Here is a 23,820-nt window from a genome sequence, read left to right on the forward strand (position 1 = left end):
GCAGATTTGGAAACCACAGCAGAACCACATGGAAAATGCCCTGCCCTATTCATTTGTTGGACAAATCATTCCTAAACACTTACTGTGTACCAGGTTCTATTCTAAGGGCTGAGGACACAGCTGTGAACAAGAGAGGGAAAGTCCTGCCCTCATAGAAACTATATTCTAGTTGGGGGGGGGGGGTGCAGAGAGCAATTACCTAAAATAAATGAGTGAGGCCTATAGCACAACAGATGGTGATCAGTGCTTTGGAGAAAAACAGAGTAAAGGAGGGGACATTGGAGTACCCGAGGAAGTAGGATGGTGATTACACCCTGAAATGTGGCTAGGAAAACACAAACCTGAGGAGGGGAAAGGGGGCACACCAATAGCTAAGAAAGCATGTTCCAGGCACACGAGCCATCAGTGCAATGGCCCCGAGGCTGGGGCCCATCTGCCTGGAGGACGGTGAGCCAGGAGGCAGAGTAGGAGACCGGTTCAGAGTGACAGGGGCCTTGAAGGGCCATGCAGGCCACTGAGAGGAGGCTGGCTTCCACTCTGAGTGTGATCAGAAGCCATTGGAAGTTTTGAGCAAAGAGCGGCATGATGATGCCTGTATCTTAAGACGATCACTTTGAAAATAACTGAAGGAGGAAAGGCAGAGTGTGGACACCAGTTGGGAGTTACTGCAATATGCGTGGGTCCCCGCCAATGATCCTGGTGCTCAGGAGAATGGCACAAACGAGCCCTGTCTTCATGGCACTTACATCCCGGTTTCTAGATACATCCAGGGGGCAGGACATTTTGGGAGCAGTCCCCTGACCCCTGAGTAGGGAGCATCCCCACACGGTGAACCAGGATAGAGTGCAGGTGCAGAGGCCAGGTGGCCAGTTCTGAGCAGCCAAAGTATGGTGCCACACCAGGGCAAATTCACAGAAGAATGGCTTTCCAGAAGAAGGTAGACCAGCCTAGGCCAGGGGCAGGAGAGAAAAGAGCCAGTCAGACAGGCCTGGCCTAGCACACCATGGGCTGACAGGTGTCAGTAAAAGCAGGGAGGAAGCCTTCCAAGTTGACCTCTGTGCCCTGGGCAACAGATGCTAGAGTTCTGGGACATAAGAGGCAAGTTTTGCAAGCTTGGGTACCTCAGTGTAGAAGGTACCAGACTTGGGGCTTTTTAAAAGGCTCAAAGGCAGAATGCAGTCCCATTCCAGGCCAGACAGCACACACTCTTTGAGCTGGGCAGTGACTCCCGCAACAGGCTAGAGACAGACACAGTGTTAGCGGAGCCCCCTCGGCCCACCCAGCAATGCAGCCCAGATGGCATCGCAGTGGAAGCCCTCCAGGCCCACCCTCCCTCGTGACCCTCAGAACAGTGCGGTGACGTGAGCTGAACAGCCACCATGGTGTGCATTTCACAGATGAAGAACGAAGGCCAGAGTCCTTAGGTAACTGCCCCAAATCACACAGCCAGTAGGTAGAGGGGTCTGGACTTGAACCCAGGCCTTGGGATCTCTGTTTGGTGTCTTTTATCCTGCAGAGCACAGCTGTAGGGCATATCGAAGGCCCCTACGGCCTAAAATCAAAGACAGGCAAGATGGCAAAAGCCCCACATGCCAGGCCAGGATCTGGAAGGGAAGCCCAGGTCAGCTGCCACGGGGTTCTGTCTGCTCGGTGTTCCTCATCTGTGAAATGGGGGTGCCGAGAGATAAACCATGTTCTCCGAGACTAAGATCAAACATTGGGCACCCTTTCTTTCTTCTATCCCTTGAATAAATCTTTCCCGTCCACCTGCTATGTGCCAAGCCTGGTGCTAGGCGCTAGGAACGCAGATGAAGAAACAGGTGGGTCCCTGCCCTCAAAGCGTGTACCTTCTGGTGGGGAGAGACCCCAGTGAATGGGCAATGCGACACAGGGCGCCCCTCAGTCCTATGACCCATGCTCTGAACACGGTTCTGCGGGGCGGGATGGCAAAGGTGACCGTGGAAAGTCAACAGCAGCTCTGCACACCATCCAGCCCACTCCCAGCTGCCACCCGTGTCCGCTGCCAGACCCAGCTCCCACAGCCCTGTGGAATGCAAGCAGTGCTGAGATGGCCCAGGCTTGGTCCCCCAGACCGCCAGGAAGGCAACAGGAGTATGGGGTCCGCAGCGGCCTGCCCACCTCTCCCTGGCTCTCCTGCTCCTGAGGCCAACGCGAGCTGAAGAAGCTGCCGTTGCAAGCCTCCAGGATGGATGGCTGCGGGCTCTGACACCGCAGGAAGGAGATAAATGACTGGTCATTTCCCCCTGATGCACTTGAAGGCATCCATTCTCCCAGCTGTACCAAGCTCAGGCACCCCCCGTGCGGAGCCAGATAAGCACTGACAGATGTGGGTGGGAGCCGGAGCGTCCTTCTCCCTTGGAAGGACACAGCCAGACTCCTCTGCGGGCCAGGAGAAGGTCACGGTGTCCACTGGCTCACACCTGGCCGGGGGCTCCACGGGTCCCTGCCTTCGCCTCCCATCTCGCCCACCCCCGCCTGGCTCATCCCTGTGAGGAGCACCCGGGAAGGAGGGAGGGAGAGGGGCAGAGGGAGCCAGCTGACAGGCTCATCAATCTCGGGCTACATGCTTGGCACATCGGCGTTCCTTAAGTTGTTCCCGGACCGGGAGGGTGCTGGAGGAATCAGGGGGACTGTCTCGAGGAGAAGAGAAATCACACCAAACATCAGAGAGCAAATGGTGGAAGAAGCCTGGAGACTATTAAAATGTGGGCCATGTACAGAAGCAGTAGGGAACTAATTAAGATGCAGGATTTGCAAAAGCTGGGGAAGTTGGCCGCAGCCTGCTCCCATCTGGAGAGTTCTGGCGGTTCAGTGTGGCAGGGACAGCACCCTAGGCAGGCGAAGCAGCCCCCCCCTCCCAACCCCTGCCCAAGCAGGCAGGACTCAAGCCCCGTTGCCTGGACGGCCCCCACTTAGGAGCACCTTCCTGAGGATCTCTGTGACTTGCTTGTTGGTCTGCTAGGACACGCTCTTCTTTGAGGCACCCGGGGCTACCATCCCCCCAGGGTTCCTGCCCTTCTGCTCATGCTCCCCCAACAACGTGTGGTGATGACTATCCTGGTCATTCATCCCCAGTCATTGAGTGGCTGCCAAAGGCAACACACACACACACACACACACACACACAGGAGAAATAACCAGAACACCCTATTATTCCTGGCTGCCTTCCCTCCCATCACCCTTGGAATTTGGCAAGGGTGGCAGAGAGCCATGTTGCTCCCCAAGTATGCTGAAGCAGAAGGGATTTACAAGGCCTCAGGTACATTCCGGGAACAGAATGAACATCTGGCGGAAAAGAACTCTTGGTCTGAGGACACCGCCATGAATGTGTGTGCTGGGTCCTGGAGCGACATGGCACCAGTTCCAACAGGCTCCCCCTTAGGGTTCTCTCCCTGGCTTCACCGCTGATACCCCCTGGGAAATTAACTTCCTGATTCAGTGCCACAGTTCCCCAACCTCTGAAACGAAGGTAAAATCTGCCCTAGACCAGGGGGACCAAGAGGTCTGGGGTTGGAAGATGCTAAATTGATCTAAGCAGACCATCCAAGCATTTAATCCAGAGAAACACAAGTAAAAGTTTGTTCCCAGCCTTTTTCTTTTCTTCATTCAAACACACACACACACACACACACACGCACAAAATGGAGTTAAAGGCCTCTTTTTTAATCAGCTGGCTTTTGCCCAACATCTGCCCTGCTTCAGGGCCTTCTGGTGGATATTTACTATCCACCTTTCTCTCCTGCCAGCTCGGCTCCCCCTTCGCAAGGACAGAGCTCCATTCTTGGGGAAATGGTCCAGGGGAGGCCCCTCTCTGGCACCAGGCCTCTGCTCCAGTCCTCATGTTGCACGAATTGTGATGGCTGCGCCTTGAAACACCTTGCATTCGCCTCTGCAGCCAAGTGCAAGCTGCAGGGAACACTGAACTCCATTGTCAGTCAGCGGAGAGAAATAATGTTGTATGTGTTGTCCTTCAGACGCCCAGGCAAGTAGGAGGTTGCAAGATATTTATTCAAGACAGATTGGAGGGGTGATGTTAGGCGTGAGAAACACATAGGTCCAGGGACACAGAATGTTTTCAAGTCCCAGAGAGCTCTCCCCCGCTCTCAGCCCCATCCCACCCCGCACACAGACACATTTTTATTTTCAGCAAGTAGTAAGGAAACGCAGGCAGGATGGCATAGTCACACCGTGGGAGATGGGATGAGAGCAGCAGGATGAGTGTGCCCAACAGTGTGTAACTTCACTCTGAACAGTGACTGAGCGGCAGCCATGATCACCTCTCCACTCCCTGTCCTGAGATGTGGCCTCAGCCCAGATGAGCTCTGTGCTTTGGCGGGGGCTGAACCACAGGTAGGTGGTTCTATAGCCCTGTCCTCAGACCTTCTCCAAGGGCCCTCAAGATTCTGGGATCTATACCCTCTCCCCTTGCCCCGACCCGGTTTCCTGACAGAGCTCTCAGCTCTGCAGACCTGAGGTCAAGGACAACTCTTACCTGATGGCCTCTGTTACTGAAAGCTGCCCACCGCTGGCAGGATTCAGGCAGAGACACAAAGGAAGACAAGAGGTACAAGCTGGGTGTTGGCATGATAAATTGCTTGTGGCATCTCCTCATTATCCATAGGGGGGACCGACATGGAAGGAAACTCGTGCCTTGAGACAATTCTGCTCCGGGCCAGTGCCCCCATCTCTCACAAATCAGGGGAACTCCTCTCCCTCTCCCCCAAGGAAATGAGGGTGCTGACGGTGGAGCCCAAGGGAGGCTCCAAGTGTCACAGACATAACCACGTTCCTGGAGCTTGTCAAGGGGACCTCAGGAGACTCACAGCAGGAGACTGGGAGGGAAGAGAGACGAGAGGATGGCATCACGGGGGCTGGGTGGTGGAGGGGTGCCAAGGATTGATTGGTTCATTCATTGGTTTTCTTTCAACATAAACTTAGTCTTCTAGTTTCCATAAATTTAAAGAGATTCAGCTCAGGTTGGACAAATTGATTATCGATTTTCAGCAAGGTTTGCCCAAAAAGGATTACACATAATGTTGTGCAATTTGCTTTTCTTTTTCCACTTAGTAGTATATCTTCGACATCCTTCCATTTTTTTCCTACTCATTTCTTTAAAAGGCAAAAGAGTATTGCATTTTATGAATGTACCATATATTTAACTAGTCCACTATCAATGGACCTTCTGGTTGTTCCCATTCTTTGTTGTCATTGTTGTTGCTGTTATGAACAATGTCACAATGGGTGACCTTACACACTGGGAGTATCTATTTATTTACAGGATGAATTCCTAGCAGCAGAATTTCTAGGTCAAAGGGCATGGGCGTTTTAAATACTGATAGGTACTAAGCATTGACCTTCAACAAGGTTATACCTAATTCCACTGCAGTGTGTCGAAGAGAGGCAATCCCTAGCCTTTCTCCCCATCTCTGTTTCCTTCAGCTTCTCCTCTGTCCCTGGGAAGGTGGGCCTTCGTTCACCCCACCTGACTGTCCTCACCTTCTAGGAATTTGCGGCAAATGGTCCGGGGACTCTGACCATGACTCTACTCTGAGTCACCTTCAAAACTACCTGCCAAAACACCTCATTCTCTTTGAACCCAAATCAAAAGGAGTAAAAATAAGAGACAGTCATTTTACAATATTGTCCAAGTTGACCCGGTGCTGGGGAAGACATAATATCCAAAAAAAGGGAAAGAGTCCTCTCAGCTGGAAACTGCATTTTATAAACGATGAGGCAGAGCCGCTGAAAGGTGGGGACCTGCCAAGGGGACAGACAGAGAGTGGCTGAGATCCAGCTTGAGCTCTACTAACCCACCAAAAGGGACATCATTTTTTATAAATGTCCGCCCAGAGGGGGCGCCTTCTACTGCTGCACAAAGATGCCATCCGGGCTAGCTGAGGCCCTGGATGAAGGCCCTTTTCTGACATTTTGGCTTGTGTGAAAAATTCCATTTCAAATGGGAGCTGCCTCTAGGAAGAGAATGATACACGCTGCTTAGCATTCTCTAGATGGACCCTGACGCTTTGAGGTCCGAGGCTTAGGTTCCTTATCACCTACTCTCAGGCACTCTCCTGGCATCTTCATTCACAACCTGTGGTGGCAGGCTGGTGTGGTGGTACAGCCTGAAAGCCTGGCCCCAGGAGTCGGGACTCAGAACAGTATATGGAAATGACACACTTTTGGCCCAAGGCATTGGGGTTTTTGTTTTTAGCTGGCTTAGCAGTAGATCTGATCCCCCAAAGAGGAGAAACCAGTTCATCTGAGAAAGAGCTCTGTCATTCGAAAAGTTATTTATTCCAGGCCTGGATGTTTACTGCCAGCCTGGATTCTGGCACGGGAGAATGAGCCTGCCTTGGGTGAGCCCAACTTACTTAGGATCTTTTGCCACATCGGGATATGGTTACGCCTCGGAGGGCACATCCTCAACAAGCTGGTGCTCACTTTTTCCAGAGAGGGCCCTCCCATCGGACCCTAGCTGACTTGGGCTCTGGGTCTTCACCACCCTGAGATCTGGAACAGCCACCTCAGCCTCTGCCCCAAGCATGAGGGCAGAGTCCAAGGAAATGTTTCAAATAATCGTAGACAGACATGAGGACATGAGGCACTGGTGGGTACTTGGCCCCAGCAAACCACCAGCCCTAGGATTCTTCCTTTTCCCACCCCCTACAGGTCATGGCAGGCCCAAGGATGGGGCAAGTCCAAAGCCAGCTGTGATGCCAGCTGCTCCACAGTCAGCCACTGGGAGGCCAGTGTGCTCAAAGTAAATGTCTGTAGACAAAAGGGCCAGACACTCATAAAATAACTTCTTACTCAGTCTCACCAACAATGAGACTGTCAGTTCCCAGATATGTGAGCAGCACAGTAAACCTTCCTTGGCTCTGCCCACAGCCTGATTTCCCTAACATATAAAGTAGGCTTATTCCACTTTTATCCCTTCCTTCCTTCTCCACCTCCCAGGGCTCTGGTAGGGACCAAAGGAAATGCTATAAATGAAAATGCTTTGTAAAGGGCTTTGTAAATTACAGTGTGCTGTTCAGACACTGGTTATGATAATGACGATGATGATTCAATCAGGGTTCTCCATCCCCTGGGTGGCAGTGATTGGTAGGGCAGAGATAAACTCAGCCAGCTAATCAGTCCTTCCCGCCACTTCTCTGCCACAGCTCTCGAAGGGGACTGCTTTCTGCTGAGTGTAATGAGTGCTGGGCCTGGGGCTGCTGATGGCCACCTCTTCTCCCCCACAAGGAGACGAGAGTTAGAGGTGGAAAGAGACACAGAGCCCTCACTTCAATGTTTGAGCCCCTGGATACAGCTATGCCTGAAACCAGCACAACTCTGAGATTTACCGTTATATGAACCAACTTCCCTATTTTTTTCCTTAGGCTAGTTTGATTTGTGCATCTGACATTTATTACTAAAGGAGAATTCCAACTATCTCTTGGATGCATTTTAATCACTTATATGTTAGTTTCATAATCATAAAATAAAGTTTTTAAGGGATTTTTTTTTAAGTTAGTATACCTCTGAGGGCATGAAGAAGCAGAAAAAAAGCACTGAACAGAGAAATCAACCAATGTGGATTCTATGCATATTCCCACAGGAATTGCTGTGTGACTTTGAATACGACTCCTAACCTGCCTGGACCTCTCAAAATAGGCAATTGGAGTTAATGCTGTCTGAGTTATTTTATAGCACGAAATATCTTTGGTCCCATAAAAGACAATCCAATTAGTCTAATACAAAGTGGTCTTAAGAAAGACTTTCTATACAAATGTTAAGAGTAAAGATTAACAATTAAAAATTAATGTCAAGTATTTGTAATAAAATCTTTTAAACTAACAAATTATGTAGGAGATAGCCTCACATAGGAAATTTAATATGAATTCATATATGAACATGAAAATGCTCACCACATCTCCGGTTAAATTGGGAAAATTAGAAACAAAAACTGAGAGGGCCTGGTTAAATAGCTATGGTATATTCATACAATGGAATATTGTGTAACTGTAAAAATGGAATGAGGAAATTCCTTATATGTTGATATGGCCAATGCCTGAGGCACATTTTTAAATGGAATGGGCAAAATGCAAGGTGGCTGTGCTGGGTCAAAAGACGAGGAAAAGGTCATATGGATGTACTTCTTGGTGTGTGCATAGAAAAGCTCTTAAAGAATCTCAAAAACCTGGTACCTCTGATTAACTGATGGGGAAATATACCCAGAGGGTCCACATACTCCAACATGGAGACACATCCAGCTGGTGACAAAACACCTAAATAACACCCTCCCTTCAAAATCCGCACAGCCAACCCAGCACGTACTCAGCCTCTGGCTACAGCACCTACTGCAAAGCTCTGAGTGGGGTAGAATTCAATTGGTCCAGGCAAGGACCGAGTCAGGGATTACCACCTCACTCATCCATGGCACTTCCAGAAGAACAGGATGGATGATTCTGGAACAAAGAAGGAGGACGTCCCCACCTCCACAATAAATTGTTCATATCAACAATTATTCAGGTTTAATAAAGAAACACGGATGATGTGAAGTCATGCCATGCCAACCTGTGGTCTGGCCACCTTTAAAGCATTTTAAAACCACTGTTTCCCAAACTTCAGTGTGCCTCGTGGGAACGCAGCCCTGGGGATGTGGTAAAATGCAGATTCTGATTTAGCAGGTCTGGGGTGAGGCCCAAGATTCGACATCTGTCCCAACCTCCCTGGGGATGCTGTGCTGCCGATCAAGAGCGCACTGTGAGTGTAGTTCTAGAACCACTCCAACCAATATGGGCACAACCAGCCACGTGTGATAACCGAGCGCTTGAAATGTGGCTAGTCTGCAACGAGATGCACTAAACATGTAAAATATAACACTGGAGTTAAAAAAAAAAAAACACACACACACACACAAGAAAAAAATGTAAAATGTCTTGACTCATAATTTCTACATTGATTACATGCTAAAATGATAATATTATGGCCATCTTAGGTTGAATATAATCCATACTTAAAATTAACTTCACCTGTTTCTTTCTCCTTTGTTCAGTGTGGCTACTAGAAAGTATGCAATGATACATGTGGCTTGCGTTATCTTTCCATTAGATTATACCGCTGGGGGAGACTTGGCTCTCCTATAACCTGCACCTCGGGAAGTTTGGAACGACCTCAGTCATCACCCTGAAGTGTCTGCAAGGGTCTGTAAATTCTGCAGGGCCATTGAAATCTTGGATGGAGCTCACTGAAAACCCTAGTCCCCACCCCACCCCCATCTCTAACAAATAAAACTTCTACAAGAATGAAATCTGGGTTAAAATAAACAATCAATACAGGCTTAACCATAGAACCGGGAGCGAAAGCATCCCATGCAACTGTAAAAAGAGATTTTGCAGAGAAAACACAGCCTCAGACGTCAGTGTGGAAAGGCAGGAGTGAAGTAACCTTGGGCAGCCTAGTAACCTAAGGCAGCCAGGTCTGTATTATTTGGTGAGGGGAAATGCCAGCTGTGCCTTTGTTCCACTGAACAGCATTGTTCACACCAGCCTGAGACACTTTGCAGCCCTTGCACCTCCAAAACCAGAGGTTCCTTTAAGGCTGAAGACCCAAGGCAATCACTTGGCCTTTCTGCAACTCAGACCCAGGTCTGAAGATGGCCATCTAGGGGCGCCTGGGTGGCTCAGTCGCTTAAGCATCCAACTTCAGCTCATGTCATGATCTTGCGGTCCGCAGGTTCAAGCCCTGCATTGGGCTCTGTGCTGACAACTCAGAGCCTGGAGCCTGCTTCAGATTCTGTGTCTCCCTCTCTCTCTGCCCCTTCCCTGCTCACACTCTGTCTCTGTCTCTCTCTCTCTCTCTCTCTCTTTCTCTCAAAAACAAATAAACATTAAAAAAAATTTTTTTTGAAGATGGCCATCTAGTCAGAAGGGTTATAACAGATCAGTAGTCAAGAAAACTAACCAAGCCTTCTGCGTGGCCACAAGCAATCACCAAGAGGCAAATTTTGAACTCAGACTCTTCCATTTCCATGCCCAAGATGGGTTCTATTGTTAGCAAGTGGCCCTTCTCAGGTAAGAAGCTCCTGAAGTTCATTCACACTAAGGGGGCAGGGGGTATGCCCTCCTTAGAAACACAGAAGCTAGAACAAGGTTTCTTCACTTGAGGCCACAAGATGTGTCACACAACCCAAAGGAGCTATAGCTCCTTCAGCTCTAGTCTGGAAAGGCATTCCTCATGGGTCTGTTCCCACCCTTGCCGGCTTGCTTTACTCCAAGGAGTGGCAAGAGGGAGACTAGAGGAAAGAGAAGGCACAAGACACCACAGGAAAGAGACACTCAGGTGAACACATACACATGTTTACATATGAGAGAAGGCACAGAGGAACACCTTTGGGCACCACGGGGCAGGTTCAGTCTCCCAGAGAACTCAGTTCTACAGACAAAGGAGCAAAGCAAACTTGTCCTGGGCCAGCCCAGCCTTCTCCCACCTCTCCCACCATGGGCCCAACCAAGCTTCAGAGGGCACTGACCAGGTTTTATTTCCAGCAGCCGAAGCTTTGGATCCTCAGGTGGATGCAATCGTCTCTTCTTACGCCAGCAACGAGCAGGGTATGTGTATAGCTGGCCCGGAGCGAGGCCTGTGGATAGAGACAGCATAAAGGTTAAGGGCTCCAGGCTAGAAGGCGCCTTGGAAAATTCCTTGTCTGACCCTCTCACTCACAGTGAAAGGAAACTGAAGCCCAGAAAGGTAAAGTGACTTAAGGTCACAAAGCTGGTTGATGGTAGAGCACAAGCAGTATTAGGTCATCTGAACCCAGGACACTTGCTCTGTCTACTCCACCATGCTGTCCCAGTAAGCCTACGCCATCACCATGACTAAGACAGTTCAGATCTCCTGGTCTGGGAGATCAGAGGGACCTTTCCAGATTTAACTGCACTGCAGTGTTTCCAAGGCAATGGACCCCTAGGTATTACCCATCAACTGCTCCTCTATCCAGGTCCAGGTTAAGGAGGTTCCCTTCAAGGCAAAGCAGCAGAAGTCAATCTGCCTACCTATCGACAGCCTGGATTGAGAAGCATTTCAAGGAAACCAGGATCAAGGAGCCAGATTTCCTACCAACTGGCTTTCTCCACCCACTGTTAGCTGCTGGCAGCTTGCTAAAGCCAATGGGAGCCCTAAGCAACCCCCATCAGAATATAAGCCTACTCTGGTGACCATGCTCCGGACTCATTCCTGCAGAGCCCGGATACATGTACAACCCTGCCCCCTTGCCTGGGCCTTACAGGAAGAAATGGACAAGAGTCCAGTGGCTGGGCTTATATACTAACCATACTGTCTCTCAAGAGTCTCCATTTAGATTTGAACTCTGGCAACAAAGTTCCACACCAGCATCATCTGTCATACCAACCACCCCATGAGGATCCTTCCTGCTTATCAGACCACAGTCTTATGGCTCCTGTGGCACATAGTGTGGTAGCCAGAGGCGTTGGAGGAATGTGGACTTTCCACAGTAGACAACGGTCTATTCCAAAAAAAAAAAAAAAAAAAAAAGGACGGGGGTGGAGGCTGGGAGGAGAGGGAGGAGGGCTTAAGACTAGTTAGGCAATGTGCAGACTAAAAAAACTGCCTGATACACCCAAAAGAAACAAGCAAGTCAAGCAGTCCACTCCTGCTAGAGTAAAAAGCCTGGTGACAACAGGGACTTTATCTTATTTTCATCAGAATCCCCAGAACTAGATCTGTGCCTGACACATAGAAGAATCAAACTAAACATGTGCTGAATGAATGAGTGAGTGAATGAATACATTCCAGCTTCATTTAATTAGTCACAACTCAGTCTTCTGTAGATAAATGTGGCATGTGACAACTGTCAGACCTATGTGAGGAGGTCATTTCCTAGACCTAGGACCACAGGGCTTAGAAAATATCAGGACCCTATTTCCATCTGCTGTCTGCCATTTGGGGACCATTTGTAGAGAAAATCTACAAAAATTTCATTGCTATATATCCATTTATTCATTTCTCATTTTTACTAGTCATCTCTACCCATTTATTTGTTTGGGTTCCAAAGCAGAGACAACCATTCCAGGACTAAAGGAACCAAAATTTTCAAATTCTCTTTATGTGCTAAGTTTCATTTTTAATTGCACAGCTGTTCCCACAGGTTGTAAGTCTGTGAAGCAGCTGAAGGTCCCTACCCCTCCCCATTTTGGTTCTCAGAAACCATCAAGGGTCATAGAGCCTAGAGGCTCCAGAAAAATCTCTGGTGTCATGAGCTAAGGACTTGTGGTGTCCAAGAGTCATCCCAATAGTTAATTTTGTTGATAGCTTCATAGCTTCTGCACAGTGGGAGGATCCAGAAGCTCTGAGCTCCCCGTTCTCTGAGGACCAGACTTGTGGTTGATTTGGAGAAGATTAAATGAATCACAGTAAGGCTGCTCTCCCTCCCATGGAAGGTCCAGTTTTGACCTCTCTTTGAGGGAAGGCATCACTGGGAATAGTTCAATGTTTTTGATGTGATTCACTCCATGATCCTATCACCTCTGATCCTAGAACTCCTGTATGGCTGCATTGATTCTGATGTCTTCCCAAAAAGTTTGAGCCACCTCTAAGCCTGGTATTCCCCATGATCCCAACAAAGGCCAAGTACAAAGGCTGACCCAGTACTCTGCATCCCATAAACAGGTCCCACCAATCCCTACTCATCTTGGGTTAGTGATTCTTTTTTTTTTTTTACACTTTAAATATCTTACAATTCTATTTATCAGTTATACCTCAATAAAATAATAATAATAAAGAACACAGAAATCAATTATAATTATAGCAGCTTATTATTCAGTTATGTTCAGTATTATGTCTACATAATGTAAGTATTAAGCACAAATTAAATGTATTGAGATTCTGTTCTTAGTATATTTTTTAAATTAATTTATTTTTTCATTTAAATCCAAGTTAGTTAACAAAGTGTAATAATGATTTCAGGAATAGAATTTAGTGATCCATCACTTAAATATAACATTGGGTTAGTGATTCTTAATCCAGATTGAACCCAAAAATTACAAGGAGAACTTCTTTTTTTTAATTTTCTTTAAGTTTATGTATTTATTTTGAGAAATAGTGCGATGGGGGAGGGGCAGAGAGAGGGGGGAGAGAGGATCCCAAGCAGGATCCATGCTGCCAGCACAGAGCCCGACATGGGGCTCAAACACACCCATGAAACCGCGAGATCGTGACCTAAGCCAAAACCAAGAGCTGGATGCTTAACCAACTGAGCCACCCAGGTGCCCTTACCTGGAGAACTTCTTAATAACCTCAAGACCAAAAATTCATGTCAGACCTACCCAATCTGGATTTAAGTGGGTGGGAGAATTGGGCCAACTATTTTTTCAAGAACCTTATAGATTGTTCCAATGTCTGACCAAGGACCTCTGGATGTCTAAGCATCATCTAGTTACTGCCTAGATGTTCTCTCTGATATACCAAAACTGGTTAAATGGCCTTCTCTAAAGTGTCTCAAGGTTCCCAGTGTTTCCCCCAAGGTGTTGTCATTAATTGCCTGCTTACTAGAATGTCTCCCCTACTCGTTTGATAAAATTCAGAATGACAGGAACCGTGCCCATCTCTGGTATCCCCAGTACTTAGCACAGTACCCGGTAGGCACCTCAAGAAGTACTTACCAATAAATTTAACCAGAACTGAATCAGATTCAGAAATGCAGAAAGTGAATGACCTACTATTCCTGGTTCCAGGAGACTCATCCACCCACATTCAAACCATCCAAGAGGGACCCCAGAGGCAGGCTCAGAAGTGAGCACAGAATCCACCCCAAGATGGCAGTCTCTATGCCTTAGGCTCCTTCTTGCCCCACAGGCTGCTTCAAAGTATTTCCAACCTGACCAAAAGCAGGTGAGTAAGAAGGGACTGGTCCAGACCAGCACTCTCAAAAGATCTAAATGACAAGAGGTCAAAATTGTCAACACTTGCCCAAGGGCCTATGCCCTCCCTGAGACTGTGGTCACTGCACGTGTTGGTCAGCAACACCAAGGCAGCCTCGGGCCCCTCCGTTTATAGCTGCAGACCCACTCACTCTCCTGGGATTAAGTAGTCCGAATGGCCAGGAGATGGGACTATTTTTATTTCATTCTTTAACTCTCTCTGATGGATTACAGAAGCCCTGTGATGCAGAGGAAGAGCATGAGTCCTCCTACCACCAATCCTGTAACCTTGGAAATATCACCACACATTTCTGACCCTGTCTCCTTGCCCATTAGACAAGAGTGTTAATAGTACCTACCTTACAGGGGCTGTTGTAGGCATTCGCTTATATTCAAGAAGAAGCTCTTTATAACCATGAAGCCTTGTGCAAACGTCAGTTATTAATTATCATGAGTTAGCGGACATAGACGAATCTGGACTCTATGGCCATGTGGCATGACAAAGCCCCCACCCCACATGCCCATGCTGCTCTTTGCTCCTCTAGCCATGAGGGTAGAAATAGGCCTCTCTTTGATGTCTGCTTTGACTCCACCTCATCTCAACAAGCAAATGACCCCAAGAACTCTCTCGAGGCTCTAGCCCCCCTTCCTTGCCCTCCTCCCTAGGCTGGCAAGCACCAGGGTGCCTTTATAGGGCCAATGCATTCAGCCCTGGAGTTCCACTTATAGAGGGACGAGCACAGCCCCGTGAGAGTTATGTTGTTTATCTCATTAGAACAGGAGGCACATAACTCAAAGCCTGTGTGTGTGGTAGATGGAGAGGGGAGGGAAAGGGGAGGAGGAGGAGGAGGGAGTCACAGCTGCAGCCAGGGAAATTAACCTGAAGGAGTGAGCCTGGGGCTAGGGGGAATATGGAGGAGGGGGGAAAGGAGGCAGGAGACAAGAGGGCCGACTAGTCTTCCCTGGTAACCAAGGCCACAGCTACCCCTCCATTCACATACCCCACTGAGCAAACTGCTTTTCTTTTCCTTTGAGCTGCAACTCCAGTTACAACACTCATACTCATGTACAAGCACAAGTATCTCTCTCTCTCTCTCTCTCTCTCTCTCTCTCTCTCTCTCACACACACACACACACACACACACTCACAAACTCACACACTTGCTGGAGGGAGAACTGTCTCCATAGAAAAAAATCAGCAGGATGGGCTTGATGCCTGTATGGTCAGCAGATTCCAGACAAGTCACTTGTTACCAGCATCGATCAAGTCAGCAGGTGGACCCTAAGTATCATTATCCTTGACAGACATGGCATGAGCTATTGAGAACCCAGATGGGGGCGCCTGGGTGGCTCAGTTGGTTAAGCATCGAACTCTTGGTTTTGGCTGAAGTAGTGATCTCAACGATACATGGGATTGAGCCCCGCATCAGGATCTGTGCTGGCAGTGCACAGCCTGCTTAGGATTCTCTCCCTCCCTCTCTCTCTCTCTCTCTCTCTCTCTCTCTCTCTGCCCCTCTCCCATGCTCTTTCTCTCTCTTTCAAAATAAATGATAAACTTTTTTTTTAATTTTTAAAATAAGGGCACCTGGGTGGCTCAGTCAGTTAAGCATCCCACTTCAGCTCAAGTCATGATCTCGTGGTTCATGGGTTCAAGCCTTAAGTCAGGCTCTGTGCTGACAGCTCAGAGCCTGGAGCCTGCTTCAGGTTCTGTGTCTCCCTCTCTCTCTGCCCCTCCCCCACTTATGCTCAGGTTTGCGCTCTCGCTCTCTCTCTCTCAAAAATAAACATTAAAATTTTTTTTAACTTTTTAAAAGAATTCAGAAGATGAAATGAGATAGAAAGGAAGTAAAGATGACAGGGGATAGGAACAGGGTTTGAAAAGAAGAAAAGAACTGGAGTAATGCCTTCGTCCCCCAACCAGAGTTGAGCAGTGGCAGTTCACCCAGAGAAGGGCTCTCCCTGAAGCCTCTCAGAGAGGGGGATCAGCAGCCACCATTGAACCCTCCCTGCAATGGAAACCTAACTCCTTCACAAGACAGACTTCCTGTGGTTGATCAACTCTTACTGTGATAAACAGTTTTGCCTCACCCTTATTTTGAATCAAAGACTTCCTATATTTATGCCAATTTGTTCACCCTCTGTCCCCAGAGTGGACAGGTGTCACCTGTATCCAAGCCATCCATCCCATCCACCCACTTGGGTTTGAAGGACAGCCAACTGAGAGGCCAAGGAACTAGAGGGCATGGGAGTTAGAGAGAAGAGGCAGTGGTCACACCCACTCAGATTGTGGTAACAGGATTTAAGGCTCCAAATTAAGAATCCAAATACTGCTTCCCTTTTTCATCTCCCCCTTGCCTACCCCCTACTGGACAGGAAAGGGATGGAACAGCAGGCTGCTCTTCAGACCATCACTGCCATTAAAGAGCTCCTCTGAATGCTGCTCCCACAGGTGCCTCCACAATGGGTCACCAACAGCCTCCATATTTATAAAGAGATAATGACACAAGTCAGGGGTTCTTCATCAAAACTGGGCATCAGAACTGTATAAGTATTTATTGAAAAGGACTGGTGCCTGGGCTCCGGTCCAATCCTACTAAACCAGAATATCAGAAATACACCAAGGCAATTGCAGTTTGAAAAACTCCTACATAAGGAACTTTGCACTAGATCAACTCTTACTCATATTTATATTCCCAGGGCCCAGGACATAACAGGTGTTCCACTGATGTTTGTGATTGAAAACACCAATTGGACCACCTCTACAGAACTGGAGGGATGAGTAATAAGTCCCTAGGTAGGGCTTGAGGAGTAGACAAGATGTATTTCGTAAGCACTTAGACCCATAATATTTCCTGGTCCTTGGCTTATTTAAAAGTTGTCCTGACTTTGTGGACCACCTGTTCAGTGAAGCCCCTTGAATCATCCCAGGCCACAGTGTCTTTTCTTCTCCCCGATAGCCTGGAGTCCTGGGCACTAGGCACCATACCCTAGCACTCAGCACAGCTCTCTATCCAGCTCCCCAACCATCCTCTCCCAGAACCCTGCCCCTTCTTCTCCATGAGCTTCTCTCCCTCTCTACTATTCAATTCTAATGTCCCATGGGCCAAGACTGGTGAGGTAAGCCTCAAATCCAGGATGCTGCCAGCCCCTTCTGGCTCAGGGGTTCCCAAGCCCCTCACTGGTACCATCACACTCAAAAACCGACACAGTAACAAAGCCAACATTTACTGAGCTCTTACTCTGTCCTAGGCTAGTATCTCACACTCACTGTTACTTACCATAACAACTACCCTATGAGACATTTAAAGGACAAGGACAGTGAGGCTAACAGTGCTTAAGTAACTAGCACAGGGTCACATAATTCAAAGGGTAATCTAGTCCACGGCCCACATTCAAGACCTCTCCACTAACCTAACCTCACCAAGCCATCCCATTACTGATCCACACACAGTAGGGTTGAAATCCAAAGTCCTTCCCTTGAGAAAGAAGCTCCCCACACTAAAACTATCAGGAAAATATCCCCCAGCCCTCCCACCCACCCCCATCAAGACATTTCTTGTGGAATTTATTTTCCCTCTACTTCCATATCACCAAGTAAAATTGCTCATGGAGAAATGCATCCTAATAATATAAAAGCATCATCGAGAGGCACATAAAATGTATGGAAAATCAGAAAAACAACCACTACATACTTTCTAAATTCATCAGAAAAAATTTTTTCAAGAATAATCACATTATAATGTGAGCTTACATGTTATTGGGTCTAACTCTTAACTGATACAAGAATTGCGTCCCCAATATCCCTGACAAGAGCCTCCACCATGGCCTTTGTTTCAATAATTCTAGTCCTCACCCTTCCATGAAGCAGTCTATGGTGCTATTGAAATTTTGTGTTGTCAGAAATATGCCTACCAATCTCATCCACCACTGATAAGAATGCAAAATAGTTCAACCCTATGGAGGGAAATTTGGCATATCTAGCAAAAGTGCATATGTATTTGCCCTTTGACCCAGCAATTCCACTTCTGGGAATCTGTATCACAGATTAATATGCAAAAATATAAAAATATGTATTCGTTGTAGCATTTTTAATGCTAGAAAAAGCCTGGAAATAATCCAATGTCCATCATAGGAAACTGATTGAATAAACCATAACATATGCACACAATGGACTATTATGAAGCAATTGACACATAGAGGGAGGGAAGTACACACTACAATGGAGTACACTATTAAGTGAAAAAAACAAGGTGGAGAATAGTGTGTATCATATACTATAATTTATCCAACAAATGGGGATATACCCATATACATATGTACATAAATATATATGTTGTGTGTTCACATATGGTTTTTCTTTTAGTGGAAAGATAAACCAAAGGCTTAGTAGAAACTTACAGAGAGCAAAAACAAAGTATTAGTAACAAGGAGAAGAGGAGGAAGTTGCCTATAGAAACAGGAAAGGGCCAGAGACAGAACAAGACATTCTCTGACCATACCATGCTTTATAGATATGACTTTAGAACCATGTGAATATTTCATATGGTTAAATTAAAAAAGCAAACATCTGCTTCTGGCTAGATGGGAGTATCAAGGATCATATTTACTCTTTTACAAGAAACCAAAAGACAGATAAAATATGAAATAAAAGTTCTCAAGACACAGGACATCAAGAAATGGAGGACAGTGATGCCTGAAGCACTGGAAATGAACAAGGTAAGTCTACAGCCATACCACCTTGAACGTGCCCAGCTGTCGGGACATGAACAAGATAAGCCCTAGGACTGCCCCAGCTTACTACCTCAAGAGAGCTTCCAGATTGCAGCACAGGGAAGAGAAACATGGATGGAAACCAACAGACTTTCTGAGACTGAGTGAAAAGAAAGAGATGAGAGTCTGAGGAGACCAAGGTGACTAGAATTCAAGAAAAAGAATTGTAAAAGAAGAGCGTTACACAGAAAAAGCACTTCGGAGGTCCACAGAGACCCCCTTAGAGTATTCAGCTCTGTATTAATCAGTGCTTATGAAGAAACTGTTCAATGTTGAGGAAAGAACCAGCCAGTAGGAACAGATATGAGTGCCTGGTGTGCAAAGGGGCTGGGAACAGTCTGTTCCCACCAGCATGTTAGGAAAGCCTCATGATTCATGGAGTACTGGGTAGAGTACAGAAAAGGGTCTTACCTCTCTGACAGGAAATTATTAGCCCTAGACTAAGCACTGCTCCAGTATCACCTAAAGATCACACACTGTTTCCAAGTAACTTAACTGTCCCAAAATAAAGCTCTAGAATAGTTATAGGAATAAGTAATATATACAGCACCTACAAGGTAAAATTCATGATGTCTGGCATCCAATCCAAAATTACAAAGCATATATATAGAAGCAGAAATATATGACCTATAATGAGGGGTGCAGGGGAACCAACCAATTAAAACCAACCCAGAATTGAAACTGACATTATAATTAGCAGCAAGAACATTAAGACAGTTATTTGTATTCCATATGTTCAAAAGTGAAGTAAAAAAATTGATTCTTCTAAAGATTCAAATTTAACATCTAGAAATGAAAACTACAATGTGTGAGATAAAAAATACTGAATGGGATTAATGTCAGATTAGATACTGCAGAAGAAAAAATTAGTGCACTTGAAAATGCAACAACAGAAACTACCCCAAATGAAACCCCTGGGAAAAAGAACTTTTTAGAAGAACAGCATAAGGAGCCGTGGGAAAACTTCAAACAACCTAATAATATGTGTACTTGGAGTCCCCAAAGAGGAGAAGGGGAAGAAAAAATATTTGTAGAAATAATGGCTAGAAATTTTCAAAATTTGATGAAAATCACAAACATGCAGATCCAAGAAGCTCAATAAAACTAAGCACAAGAAACATGAATAAAACTGTAACAAAGCACATCATAATCAAACTGCCCAAAAAGAGTGATATTCTATATAGCCATTTAATACACACATGTGAATATTTAAATGTCAAAATTTTTAATAATTTCATAAAGTCTTTGTAGCCACTCAGAAGGAAAAAAAGTGAAAGGTAAAATATTAAAAGTAGCCAGAGAAGGGAGCCATATTATATAGAGAGGACCAAAGATAAGAGTGATTTCTCATCAGAAACAATGCATGCAAAAAAAACAAACAAACAAAAAAAAAAAACAGTGGTTCAATATCATTACAGGACTGAAAGGGAAAAAAAAAACTTGTCGACCTAAATTCTATATTCTGCAAAAATCTCTCTCAAAAATCTAAAGCAAACTAAAGATATTCCAATATATACATAAATTGAAAGAATTAATCATCAGTAGACCCACACTACAAGAAATATTAAAGGAAGTCCTTTAGGCAGAAGGAAAGTGATACCAGATCTAAATATGGATATATACTATCAAATGAAAAGCATCAGGAATGGTTTAGTACATGAGTAATTATGTAAGATGTTTTTTTCTTATTCTTGAAAACTCTTTAAAAGATGATTAACTAAGGGTGCCTATCTGGCTCAGTCAGTTAAGCATCCAACTTCGACTCATGTCATGATCTCATGGTCTGTGAGTTCAAGCACCTCATCAGGCTCTGTGCTGACAGCTCAGAGCCTGAAGCCTGCTTCAGATTCTGTCTCCCTCTCTCTCTGCCCCTCCCCTGCCCACACTCTGTCTCTCTCTCTCTCTCTCTCTCTCTCTCTCTCAAAAATAAATAAACAGGGGCGCCTGGGTGGCTCAGTCGGTTGAGCGTCCGACTTCAGCTCAGGTCATGATCTCACGGTCCGTGGGTTCGAGCCCCACATTGGGCTCTGTGCTGACAGCTCAGAGCCTGGAGCCTGCTTCAGATCCTGTGTCTCCCTCTCTCTGTGACCCTCCCCTGTTCATGCTCTGTCTCTCTCTGTCTCAAAAATAAATAAACGTTAAAAAAAAAATTTTTTTTTAAATAAAATAAACATTTAAAAAAATTTTGTAAGATGATTAACTAAACAAAGATAATGACAATGTAGTAAAAGGTTTATACCATATGTAAAAATAAAATATATGACACCAATTGCACAAAGGTAAATAGGGGAAAGATGAAAGTATACTTGTATCAGTTTCCTATTGCTGCTATAATGAAGTGCCACAAACTCAGAGGTTTAACACAACATGAATTTGCTGCCTCACAATTCTAGAGGTCAGAAGTCTAAAATCAGTCTCACTTAGCTAAAACCAAGGTTTCAGCAAGGTTTCATTCCTTTTGGAGATTCTAGAGGAGAATCTACTTTTTTGCCTTCTCTGGCTTCTAGAGGCCACCCACATCCTTTGGCTCATTTATGGCTTCTTCCTCAATGGCATCACTTTGACCTCTGTTGTCACACCTCCTGCTCTGACTCTGACCTGCTTCCTTCCCTTTATAAAGGACTTATGATTACATTTAGACCATCTGAATTATAATAATCTCCCCATCTAAAGGTCCTTAACTTAATCATATCAGCAAAATTCCTTTTGCCATGTCAGGTAGCATTTCTATGGTTCCAGGTCTGGATGTCTTTGTGGATGGCATTATTCTGTTTACTGGATACTGTTGTAGAGTTTTTATACTATTCATGAAGTAGTAAAATATCACCTGAAAGCAAACTGTAATTAAAGATGCAGACTACAAACATTAAGCAATCACCAAAATAACAAAACAAAGAGTTATTAAGCCAACAAAGAAATAAAATCGAATCATAAAAAATTTAACCCCCAAAAGGAAGAAAATGAGGGAAAAGGGAACAAACAGATGGATAAATAGGAAACACATAGCAAAATGATGGGTTTAAACCTAATTATAATAATAATCACATTAAATGTAAATAGTCTAAATACCTCAATTTTAAAAACACACACTGTCAGATTGCATTTAAAAAGCAAGACACAACTATATGTGCCTACAAAAAAAAACCTACTTTTAACATCAAATCCAAATATGTAAAAGTAAAGGAATGGAGAAAGATACACAATGATAATATTAATCAAAAGAAAGCTGGAGTGGTTACATTAATGTCACAGGAAGCAGATTTCATAGCAAAGAATATTAGTAGAGATAAAGTCATTACATAATGATAATGGATCAATTTACCAAGAGGACATAACAATCTTAAATGTGTATGCCCTTAATAACACAGCTTCAAAACATATGAAGCAAGAGCTAATAAAATTGTAAAGATAAATAGACAAATTCACAATTATAGTCAGAAATTTCAATTCTCTCTCTTGATAATTCATAGAAAAAATAAATGGAAAAATTAGTAATGATGAAGATTTGAGCAATACTATCAACCAACTTGACTTAATTGATATTTCTACAACATTCCAACCACCAACAAGAAAATACACATTCTTTTCCAGGCCAAAGAGAAAATTTATCCAAGATAGGCCATATTCTGAACCATATAAGTCTCAGTAAATTTTAAAGGATTCAAGTCATACAAAGTATTTTCTGACTATATAGAATTAGAAACAAGTAACAGGCATACATTTGGAAAATCCCCCAAATGTTTGGAAATAACATACTCCTAAATAATCCATAGATAAAAGAAGAACTCAAAAGACAAATTAGAAAATACTTTTATTTGAATGACAGTGAAAATACAATACAAACATTGGTGAAATGAGGCTAAAACAGTACTTATATTTGGGGATAAACTATATTAGAAAACACCTATAGGAGAAAAAGAAGAGAAGTCTCAAATCAATGACCTCAATTTCTACCTTAAGAAATAATAGAAGAAATAGAAGAGCAAATTAAATCCAAAGTAAGAAAAAGAAAGGAAAAATAAATATCAACACAGAAACCATAAAATAGGGAAAAAAGGAAAAAACGTTATATCACAAGCTATTTCTTTGATATCAATAAAATTTATAAGCCTCCAGGCAGACTGATCAGGTGAAAAAGAAAATTCACATTGCCAATAAAAAAATAGAAGAGAATATGTCACAAGATTCTACAGATATTAAAAGGATAATGCACCAATGTTATAAACAACTTTGTGCAACCAATTTTGACCAACTTAGCTGAAATGGAAAAAGTCCTTGAAGTTACAAACTACCAAGATTCACTCAATATGAAATGAATAACCTGAGTATCTATTAAAGAAATCAAATTTGTAGTTAAAAATGTTCCTACAAAGAAACTGCCAGGCCCAGAGAAATTCACTGGTAAATGCTACAAAACATTTAAGGAAAAAATACCAATTCTGCATAAACTCTTCCAGAAAACTGAAAAGGAAGGAATACTTCCCAACTCATTATAAGAGGTCAACCTCACCCTGAGACCAAACCAGACACAAACACAACAAGGAAAGAAAACTATAGACAAATATTGCTCATAAACATGGATGTAAAACCTCTAATAAAACTTTAGCAAAGTGAATCTGATGATATATAAAAAGGATAATATATCATGACAAAGTGGGGTTTATCCTCAGATTGTAATGTTAGCTTAACATTCAAATATCAATCAATGTAACTCCTCATGTTAACAAACCACAAAAGAAAAATCACATGATCATCTCAATAGACTCAGAAAAATCAGCTAATAAAATCCAACATCAGTTCCTGATTTAAAATTCTCAAGCTAGAAGGAAGTTGCTAATAAAAAGCAACTACAAAATGCCCACAGCTAACATCATATTTAAAAATGAAAAAAATGAATGTTTTTTCCTTAAGATCAGGAATATCATAAGGATGTCCACTCTAACCACTTTTTCTTAATATTACAGTGGCCATTCTACTCAGTGCAACAGATGAGTAAAATAAATAAAAGTCATCCATACTGACAAGAAAAGTTGGGACACCTGGGTGGCTTAGTCAGTTAAGCACCCAACTCTTGACTGTGGCCCAGGTCATGATCTCACTGTTTGTG

General features: G+C 44.6%; 1 protein-coding gene across 7 annotated transcripts in view; it reads right to left on the reverse strand.

Moving 5' to 3' along the window:
* DPF3 (double PHD fingers 3) overlaps positions 1-23,820 on the reverse strand; it is a 249,274-nt gene that overhangs the window by 115,637 nt on the left and 109,817 nt on the right. For all 7 annotated transcript variants that reach the window (XR_006218980.1, XR_006218978.1, XR_006218979.1 and 4 more), the window contains exon 3: positions 10,538-10,645. Coding sequence is in view for 4 of the 7 variants with exons in the window: in XM_042990039.1 (XP_042845973.1) it covers positions 10,538-10,645 (108 nt within the window). In the remaining 3 variants the exon portion in view is untranslated. The remainder of the gene's footprint in view (positions 1-10,537; positions 10,646-23,820) is intronic.

Source organism: Panthera tigris, chromosome B3 (assembly GCF_018350195.1).
Source record: "Panthera tigris isolate Pti1 chromosome B3, P.tigris_Pti1_mat1.1, whole genome shotgun sequence".
In the NCBI taxonomy this organism is placed as follows: Eukaryota; Metazoa; Chordata; class Mammalia; order Carnivora; family Felidae; genus Panthera; species Panthera tigris.